General features: G+C 44.9%; 1 protein-coding gene across 1 annotated transcript in view; it reads right to left on the bottom strand.

Moving 5' to 3' along the window:
* Positions 1-1130: 1130 nt before the first annotated feature.
* RPL23 (ribosomal protein L23) overlaps positions 1131-11241 on the bottom strand; it is a 36972-nt gene continuing 26861 nt past the window's right edge. The window contains exon 5 of the mRNA XM_018574004.1: positions 1131-1250. Coding sequence (XP_018429506.1) covers positions 1168-1250 — 83 coding nt within the window. The 3' untranslated portion in view covers positions 1131-1167. The remainder of the gene's footprint in view (positions 1251-11241) is intronic.

The raw sequence follows: 11241 nt of genomic DNA, 5'->3' as shown, positions 1-11241 counted from the left end.
AAAAAAAAAAACCTCATCCAAGAAGTGGGGGCCCAATCTACTTGCCCCTCATGACCATTTACTTGTGATACAAAAAATAATCTTAACCAAAACCATATTAGACGGTTAAGAAAAAGCTCCTCACTTGTCAGTGCTGTCAGGTGACTGCTGACCGAGTGCTCGCAATTTTCGAGCGTAATTCAGAATACATGGCACAGGGCTGCACTGGACAGCAGTACGGAGTACAGATAATACACCTGCACCAGCAGAGGGGAAGGACCGTTCGCCGAAAGGCAAGTATAGCAGAGCAGGGAGGGTGGGGAAGGGGGCCAAATTTGAGTGGGTAATTCCATTTTCCCCAAATTATTTGGTAAATTTAACTCAACCTTTAATGCACATTGGGCATGTTAAGAGTGCAGCTACCACAATGTGGCACAGTGGAATGGGGGCAGCACACAAAATGCCCACCAAGAAACTCAAGGGTGTGGAATTCCGTTTATTTGCATGCAGATGATGGGGGCGATATGGTTGGTTTCATTTGTAAAATTTTAATTTCATTATTTGTTTACTTTTTCTATAAATGTTTTACTTAACTTTTTTGCTATCACACAGGGGTTAACAAGCCCCTGCGCAATAGCATTCAGAGGTGACAGGTTCTCTTTATTGAACCTGTCACCTCCAATACAGGAGTTCCAGCACGATCTCCTGAACTAATTCGCCACGTCGGAGAGAGAGGCAGCAAGAGAGGACAATGGAGGGGAGGGGCGTCGGGGTGGAGTGACAAGCGGGCTGCTTACAAGATGACTTGTACAAAGGCGCTTCCTCGCTGTACATTTAGTTCTGCTTGCCCGAAGCAGGGCTAAAAGAAAAAAACAAAATACCTTCCCGGCGCCCAGAACTGCATGTCCAAGGCGTTGGCTGATAGGAATTCCACACCTGACACTTCTTTAGCACTGGTTGCAATATCCGTTAAGCCTGCCTGTTCTAAATAAGGTACATTTACTGGTCACTTAAAACACAGAAACAAACCCAAAATAAAATGCAGTTAAAGACCTCACTTGAGCTACTTTTACTAGCTCTTTCCTTTCTTTATGTATCCACTTTCTTCCCAATAAATTAAGAACAAAAATAAAACAAAAACCAAAAACTTTGTTACAAGTATTTTTATTTGATAAACAGATGGCATGTTTAGGCAATGCTTCCAGCATTGGAGGCGATCCTGGGCCACAGGTCTGCACATTCCTTTGCCACAGGACCTGTTATAGCTGAACCTAAAAAAAAGACGAAAGCATAAATTCATAAAACTCCTTCAGACAAAATAATTTAATAAGTGTCAAGATTGCTACAGCCAAATTAAATCTGAGTAGACATCATAGGTGAAGAACACATACTGTATGTACAGAGGTGTATAATGCTCCCAATGCTTCCATAGAACAAGCCCCTAAAAAACCCTTATCCAATAGCCACTGTCCATTTAGGAGAAAGAACCTAGGAAAATGATGCAAGTTTGCAGTTTTAGCATGGACAGCATTAGCATGCATGGACAGCAGTAGAATAGCTTATGCCCATTTAACATGGCTGCACAGTTAGAGTTCACCATCACTGCAAGAAGAGTCTGCTATAGAGTGAACTTTTTAGCGGGCGCGCGCGTTAGTGCGGGCGCGCGCGTTAGTGCGCGTGCGATTACTGTGTCACTAAAACAGATGGCCACCGTTAATATTAAATTGTTCATTCATGCAGAACCACAACTCAAATCACTTAAGTCAATTTTTCTATGAAGTGAAATACTTTCCATACAGATAATAAAGCCCAACTCCAGAAATTAAGACCCCCCCCCCCAAACAAACGTGCAATTAAAACGCTAACATATGGTTTTACTAGGAGAGGATGCACAACTAGGAAATCTGGAAGTATGGATGTCACAACACTGTAAAATCTCAAAAACCCTGTACCCCGACAACTCAGTGTATAAACTGCAATAATCTCCCCACTTCTAAAGAGGGATGCAGGCACATGTACTAGAAAGACTGGGAATTTCCAATACTCCCCATAAAATAATTTTCTCTGCGTCCAGTGAAGGGAGATCTTGATCTCTGTACTGATTGATGGATTATGCCGCCAGTTGCAGGAGTAGGACGCTAGGCAAAAAAAGCTCTGTTCTAGGAGTGGCTCCTGCTGGTGGCCACACACCCATCCAAGGCAGCTCAGTTAGGCTGGGTTCACATCTAGGCGTATCGAATATGCGCTTTTGTTGCGCGGTTTTACCGCAATCAAAAAAACGCGCGTTTCCGAGGGCTACTTGGCTGTATCCCAATGGAAACGCGTGACAAAAACGCCCCAAAGAAGCTCCTGTACTTCTTTGGGCGTTTTGTAGCGTTCATACGGCCTGTGATACGCCCAGGTGTGAACCATACCCATAGGAAATCATGTGATTTCGGTGTTTGAGCGTTTTGCAGAGCGTTCGAACGCGCTACAAAGCGCCCAGGTGTGAACCAGGCCTTAGTCAAAAAGCAGTAGCACTAAGGCACAATACCCAAAGGGAGGGTGTGTGTCCTTCAATGAACAAGCAAAACAAATCCTATTTTCTCTTATTCATTGAAGGACACAGCAGGGATCTCTGTACTGATGGGATGTCTCAAAAAAGTGTCCAAGCGGCGAGAACAAACTGCATAAAAAACTCTGGCTCACACAAACTTAAAAGGACAACTATGGGGTAAGTGTTTTCCCCATAGTTCTCTTAAGGGTCACGGGAGGACATATACTAGCATCCTCCCGTGACCCAAAACTCAGTATACAGTCCATGTACCCATTGCACTCCAACAAAGTATCCTGGGTGCTCAGTCGACGGATGGCCACCGTCAAAGTAATGCAGAAAAGAAATAGACACCGGCACTCCAATAGTAAATTGATTACGTCTATTTATCGACATACATCAAAAGCAAAATAACACACTTAGTACACATAGTAATGTGTGTTATTTTGCTTTTGATGTATGTCAATAAATAAATAGACGTAATTGATTTACTATTGGAGTGCCGGTGTCTATTTTTCTCCAAAACTCAGTATAATCGCAAGCTACAGCTCGCAGTATACTGAGACTGCCGCAGCTGGAACAGATCCCGACAATGCTGTCAAGATCCACCCAGCTGCATGAATGACAGCAGGCTCTGCCTATCTAGAGGCAGAGCCAGCTGTACCCACCCCCTCCCGTTGGTTCATCAAGTCAGTGCTGGAGGATCGGAGCGGGGGATATCCCTGCTGGGAGCCATGACTGAGTCACCGCTCACTGCAAGGAGATGATCGAGAATTGAGCGAGCAACAATATGTGTTCACTCACTTCCCGATCTATTGAACAGGCGTGTGACAGTTTTGTCACACGGCGGCACGAACTATGCGGATGAGTGATTTTCACTCACCTCATAGCTTTACAAGCCGCCTGTAAAACTTGGCGACCAAAGGAAGCATCCACAGATGCAACAACATAGTTATAAAAACTCTATAGGGGTATATGTTTTTAATAAAACCTCAAAATCTAAGCAACCAAAAAGGCACAGGGAGAAATACAAAGCCCCTCACACCAAGAGATGCAGGCTTTCCAGGGTCAAGGATATATTTTCCAAAAGGTAGACTTGTAATGCTACAAGCATCATAGGGATCACAGGAGTGTATCTCACCAAGATGGGGAGCTTGTTAGCCTAGAGGAGAAACTGTGACAAACCAGCCCAATGGCCAGTCTGTCATATGCATCTCCCCCAGATTCCAATGCCAGTACCATTTAGAAGATGCTAGTTGTCCAGATAGTAGATTGCCCAACTTGCTATATAATACTACAGCTTCTGCTGTACTTCTGGGGCCATTCTGTTGTAAGCACTGCATGTCTCAGATCCCAGGTGTTGGGGTTGTGCCTCTGCCTCCCACTCCCCCTGGCCATTCACAAAACAAAGTCCGAGACTGTCCGAGAATGAATGGCACAGAGGAGAAATCAACCTAAGCTATGTGGTCTATGGGAGCTGTACCACCCTTGACATGCAAACAAGATCAGAAACAAGCATAATATATGGCAGATTGCGTTCAACAAATTTAACCCCCATAGGCTTATGGAGTCTGGAATTGGGATTCCATTGCATGCCTAAATCAGACAATGAATACAAACTATTAAAAGAGGCATGACTACTAGGAATCTAGTTTAGAAGGGGTGTGGAAATAAAAAACAAAAAAAGCAAACACAACCAACTTGTCCAAGGACTAAAGCTCAGCGCTAGATGGCAGCATGGGGTACAGATGGTACACCTGTACCGGAGGAGGAGAAGGACTGTTCGTAGATAGTTAAGTATAGCAGGAGAGAGAGGGCAAATTCCTTTAATGCACATTAAGAGAGGGAGGGGGAGAGCGCGTGCGCGCGCGCACACACACACACACACACACACACACACACGTGTTTGTTTTAAAAACATTTTTTCACTATAGTTTTTATTTTGTATACTTTTTATTTACCTTTTTTTTGTAACAACTTTATTCCCATCACACAGGGACTAACAAGCCCATATATGGTCACATTCGGAGGCGACAGGTTACATAGTTACATAGTATTTGAGGTTGAAGACATTAGTCCATCAAGTCCAACCTATTAGGGTTTTCTTTATGGAACCTGCCCTACACGACAGGAGTTGGAGCACAGCATAGTGCTCAATCTACTGGGACAGGAAGGCGCGAGTACAGCGTTCCTGTGTCACTGCTCAGAACCAAATCAGAGAATGGACTTTCTCAGGTCTGCTCCCAATCCTGAAGTAATATGCCATGGCGGTTGGGGCGCACGTACCATGAAAAGGAGGAGGGGGAGGTAGTAAAAAGCAGCCAACTTACAAGTTATCTGGTTGGCTGTACAGCCAGCTAGATCACTTGAATAAAACTGCTCTACATTTAGCCCTGCTGCTTGTCAAAACCCTGCCCAACGGCCGGAACTGCATGTTCAGAGCGTCTGGTGATAGTAATTCCGCACCCGAGTAGGAATGGCAGCTTTCACACTAGAAAAAGTATAAGGTTTGCAATGCAAGAGGAACAACAAGGTGCCTGAACTTTACTCCCAGTATTCATCACACCATCTGCTGCTAGAACTCCCTAAAGTGTTCTGTGCAAAATCTGACTTTTGGAAAGTCAATCCCCCCCCCCATTTTAGTAAGCTCCTTCCTGTCCTCAAGCAACACAGGCTTTGGCCATAAAGACCTTGATCCCACACCTCTTCATTCAGAAACTGGGAGCAGTAGAAAACACCCATCACCTGTGATTTTTTTTTCTCATCGATTTCAATTTTAACACACATACAGATCCAACTACATTGGCCTATACACATACAGCGCAGCAATGAAGTAATAAAATGAACTAGGATCACACTAATCCAGCACATTATTAATCTCACCGCCGCTTGAGTGGGGAAACTCAGAATAATAAAGTGCTGGATTAGTGTGATCCTAGTTCATTTTATTACTTAATTGCTGTGCGGTATGTCTATAGGCCAATGCCTTGGTTGGCATTCGTGCAGAACACGTTTCTTGGGCAAACTCACCGGCCCAAGTGGCTCAGTCGGCTAATGAAGGGAAGGACTCCCCCCCCTTCCCTTCGTTAGCCAACTGAGCCATTTGGGGAAAGGAGGAGTCCGGTGACGTCACCGGATCTCCGACGGGACTCCCGGAAGCCGGCGGAGGTGTTTTAATTTTTGATCTAAATAATTTTAAAATCAAAAAGTTTAAAGATTAAATCGAGAAATTAATCGTTAATTTCCGCTGCCCCCGGTGACGGACATGGCATGCAAACTGGACATGGCATGCAAACTGACGCACATTTAAAAGAAAGCTAAAGACCTGTCCATGCCAGTGTATTTGATTAGCAATGATGAATAATTTAGTCAATAAAACACTTGGCACAATAAAAGACCCTTTGTGGCTATCATGTTTCCAGTGCATGTTCAGAATAAAACCTATCATTTCATGTAAATCAATATAATTTCTCTACATATATGCACACAATTTTGTATGTACTGATTTATGCTGGAGCTAAATTAAAACGACAATGAATACATCTAGAAAAATTGGAGTTACGTACCTGGTAACTCTGTTTCTAGGAACCTTCAAGGACAGCATTAGAGAGATAGGCTCCTCCCACCGGAACAGGAAACACATCACCCACACTTAAAATAAAAAGGAGCACAAGCCTAGCACGCTTCATTTAAAAACATAAGAACCGAAGGATACCATATTGCACTCGTTCATAGAATTATAGATACATATACACATATATTCCCCCCTAATAATATATAACCTTACATTGCATAACAACGCATAGTAAATAACTCCACCATATTGGGCGGGAATCCCTGCTGTCCTGGAAGGTTCCTAGAAACAGAGTTACCAGGTACGTAACTCCAATTTTCTATGTCACCTTTCCTGCTGTCCTGGAAGGTTCCTAGAAACAGAGTTACCAGGTATGTAACTCCAATTTTCTCTAGTCACCTTCCAGGACATCATTAGAGAGGATAAGCGAGCACCATACTCCCAATCGGGGGGGGGACCACAGTGTAAAGGGTTTTCCCCCGAAAGCCTGATCTTGGTTGACCGTTACGTCAACTCTACAGTACTTGACAACGACAAGAGCCTGGACCAGTTAGCCCTGCTCTGGTGTAGCCCCTGCACGCTTAACCCATAAAGAGGCCAAGCGAATGCCCGCGCCTAGTAAGGCTGCTTCTCCCATAACTGATGTACTGGTACAAATGGTGGGAACTGCCATACCATGCGTTCCCTGACATATTGCCATAGGAAAAACCGGGACTGGTTTTAATACAATTTGTCCCTGTGCTATAGGGATCCAAAATCGGCAAAGTGTACATTTCGCTAAACCATGGCTACTAGCAAAGCTGTTTTGAATGCAGTAATTTTAAAGAACATGCTACAATTAGTTCAACTGAGTTTCTAGGAAAGCCCGTAATCATATCCACACGGCAGTGACTAACATGTGGCTATAACCATGCACCAAGTATAGCTTGGATGATAATACCAAGGCTGAGCTTCATAACCACATCATAACTGGTAAAGACTTCCCAAAGCAGAAAACAGTTATCGTGTAGAAAGTATAGTTACATAACTATACAAAGTATGAACTCAGATGATAATACTGAGCCTCACACCTACACAGCGACCAAGAACGCCTTATGGAAACTGTCATCAGTTACCGTGTAGACGGTTTGTTTAGATATACGAAAGAACTCAGATGTCTCCCATACTGAGATCCTCAACACATCCCAACCATGATGCCTTACTGCATCGAGTCAAGGTCCTGAAGTGTAGCAGTACAACTGCGGGTAGAAGGAACACGGATGACATCCATAACCACCTCTTGAGCCACAAAAATTGGTTGCCTTGTAGGCAGTCTAATGTGCTCATACCCATGGTATGCACAGAACCTGAAATTCATACCTACCTTATGAATCAAAAATGCTTACCTTAAGCAGTCAAAAAAGGTTATACCAGGTACAGTATATGAGCACCAAAAATGAATGCATGCGCATATACTGATACTCACGGCTGCCCTAAGAACCAAAGACATTTCCACAAAAATGGAAAGTTGGTTGCTTTGGAGGCAGACTGATGTGCTCATACACATGGAATGCGCATACACTGAAGTTCAAATTCATAACTACCTTATGAGAGAAAAAAAAAAAATAAACGAAAAAACGTAATTAAGCAGTAAAGTGGTTATTCCGGACACAGTATGTAAGCACTAATACCAAAGGTATGCAGAAATACTGAGATTCCCAACTGCCCTATGAACCAAAGATGTTTCCACAAAAAAAGAAATTTGGTTGCTTTGGAGGCAGTCTAGTATACTCATACACGTAGTATGCACAGATACCAAAATTCATAACTCATCTTATGAAAAAAGAAAAATGCTTCCACTGAAGCAGAGGATGGTATACGGGGTCCAGAAAGACCTAATGGCAAAACTTAAGGCGTACATCCTACCGAGCTTCAGAACTGCCCCACGGACAGATGATGCTCCTGCTAACGCCATAATGGAGAAAGTATAAAAAACACCCCACAACCAGATATCAATCAGGACTGAGATTTTATAAGTAATGAAAAGAAGTCAAATTGGGTGTTTTTAGAGGGCATATAGCATTATATTTCAATACCGATATACCTAACTCACCCCTGGGCCAACGATGTTTGCACTGAGGATGCAACTTGATTCTAATTAGAGGCCGTATAGTAGTATCGAAAACAAGGTATACCCCGATATTGAGATACATAACCACCCCATGAACCAATGAAGCTCTCTCTAAAGCTGAAACTCTGTTATATTGGGCCCGCATAGGAATATGCATCACTCCTCAAATTCAAAGATCGCTACACCTCCCAGGAGTTCCTGTCCCCCCACTGTGCCCTACCCACAGTACGGCACATGCATTCTTCCCTGCATTCTCTGAACCAGAAGGTCCCTGATCAAGAGACTGGCTCCCAATCATTTCTACAACCTGCATTACAGTGTAAAATGACTGAAGAGTCGACATCATCTCTTTCCTCCCACAGTCTATCAGGCTTTAAAACATGCCTGACGACTCATCCACCACTGGCTTCCCTACACAGGATTGGCACAGTGGTTTTTTTGGAAGAGGGATATTTAATGTTGCAGGCTGCCCATCACTGCCATGTGTGCTGACTGATGAGCATTCTTCTTTCAGAGGCCTTGGTTTCCCAAACATCAAACCAGCGCCTTTGTTGAACACCCAGGTAAGTACTCATACCACCTCATACATAGAGGAAGATAGAAGACAAAGTCCCTTCAGAGGGTTTGTTTCTGCAAAACACACAAAAACGTAGCCCAATGAACACCAGAACTTGAAAAGGTGTCAACCAGTCCCTCATGTCTCCAAACACTGACAGACAAAGAATAGGCATGGGGGGCCAAACCCCTGTCCACCTCAGAGCTGCTAGCACCAGGATCCACCTTTAGAGGAAGAATCCGACACGGTAGCAGCCCTCTCAGATACACTACTCGGCCGTGAGGCCGCTTGAAGGGGAACGTGCGGCCCAGTACATGAAGGAACTGCCACCGCATGGCTACCAGTCATATCTGCATCCTGTATCACCGTGCAGAATGACTGAAAGGCTGACATCCTTTCTTCTCGCAAGGAATCTTTTTAAACATGCTGGAAGATTCAGCCTTGACCAGTTTTCCAATGCAAGACTGGCACAGGGTTTTGTTTTTTTGTGGATGTGGAGGAAAACTTTACACAGCATTGTGCACATTTCTTATAGCCAGATCGATTTGCTGCAGTTGTTTTCTGCAAAACAAAAACGACAAAGCTATGTTAAAAAACAACAATCTTCCAACGTGTGTCAACCCCATTTCTCATGCCCCCAAACACTGAGAAATAACCGGTAAAAGGAATGGGGAACTCCCCCTCTCTTAACTTAGAGCTGCCGGGACCAGGATCCTCAGATCAAATGATGTCATCATGGTAGTAGAGTCTCCCGCTGGGCCCCCTGGCCCCTCCAGCTCCTGTGCCCTGCCATTGGTGCCCCCCCTTGCGTGTGTGGGCACCGCAAGGGCCTTGCGACCCACTGCTTCAGCTATGTTGGCCATCTGTAGCGTGGACCGATCGGTTGCTGCAGCTTGGAAACGCCAGGTCCCATGACCCTCGTACCCGGAAGTGACGTCAGACGCCCCGCGCCGGAAGTGCGCGACGAGCGCCACTTCCGCCCTTACAGCACGTCCGCCGGAGTATCATTTCCCCGTCTCCACGAGGGCCGCCGCACTGCACATTCAACGGCCGCCCGGAGACACGGAGGATGCCGCTGTAGCCCCACGAAGCTGCAGGTAGGAGACACGCCATACACAGCTGCTTGAAGCAGAGGTTTTTCGCCCTGGGGGAACTCCCCTGAGTCCGCCACACCAAAGAAGCGTAGTTGCCCTGCATACACTTATGCCGGTAAACTATAGGCAATTACTTTTCTGGACAGTTGGGGCTGTCCCGGAAGCCCCCCTTCATGGATACCCCAGGTCCACCGACCCTCTGCTGTACTCCATGTCGGGGGAAGCCCCTGCTCACTAGCACGAAGGCCTAGGAAAAATAACAAACGTTACGATTGTGACGGACCCCCGTACTCAGGATGAGTATGTCCGCCGCTGTCTTCTTCCTTGCTGAGGAGATATTGGAACCCGCTGATCTGTAGCTCCCAGTTTCCCCAGTCACTAGCCAAGGCTTGAGTGTAGGGTAAACAAACTCTGGTTTATTGAGCAACTGCACAAACTTATATACAGCAAGTGATCAGATCAGAAAATAATCCCATCACATCCACCTCCCCTCCTCCCAGACCATCGGTCTGCTCAACACCACAGGTGTCCACCTGCTAACGAACTCCAGACAGCCATAGCAGAAGCCTGGCCAGAATGTCATTGTTCTGAGCTCCCTCAGAGAACAATGGGAGATAACGAGGGATGGTGCTGATAGTCTTTCCCTAACCAGGTCACACAGCATAACGCACTCAAACATAACTCAATACCAATACACATTTAACTTAACTAATACACATAAACTGATCACCATGTCATCACAACGATGTCCTGCTCGGCCTGAGGAAACACAAAATAACTGAAGCGTGCTAGGCTTGTGCTCCTTTTTATTTTAAGTGTGGGTGATGTGTTTCCTGTTCCGGTGGGAGGAGCCTATCTCTCTAATGCTGTCCTGGAAGGTGACTAGAGAAAACAGATAAGACAAACTTTTGAACAAATTCACACTTATAGTAAAATTAGATACAGGTGCTTCTCCGTTTTGAGACATATTGATGCTAGCCATGTAAAGATAAATGTGGCCAATAATTTATAGCATCGAGTGTATGCTTATACACCCTTTACTGTTAAGCTCCTGTCCAAAGGTTGTCTTATTGATTATCAGACTGAGCCAGATCACTCACTGTGTACCCTAAATAGGTGACACAAAGAAAAAGAAAGACGCCAATCCATGTATTGGTACAGCAGTCAAATTAGTCCGGACTCCTCCCCCCTCCCTTCCCTTGGTAAACCGACTGAGCCACTTGGGGAAGGAGTCCAGTGACGTCGATGTCCGTGACGTCACCGGATCTCCGACGGAACTCACGGAAGACGGTGGAGGAGGTGAGTACCGATCAAAATCATTTTAAAATAAAAAAAATTAACGATTAATCGAGGAATTAATCGTTAATTTCCGCAGCCCTAATAAATAAATTATAT

This window comes from Nanorana parkeri, unplaced genomic scaffold, assembly GCF_000935625.1.
Source record: "Nanorana parkeri isolate BGI_ZX_2015 unplaced genomic scaffold, ASM93562v1 scaffold2670, whole genome shotgun sequence".
NCBI classification, from domain to species: domain Eukaryota; kingdom Metazoa; phylum Chordata; class Amphibia; order Anura; family Dicroglossidae; genus Nanorana; species Nanorana parkeri.
Note: the sequence above shows the minus strand (reverse complement) of the source record. Positions and strands in the feature narration are given on the sequence as shown.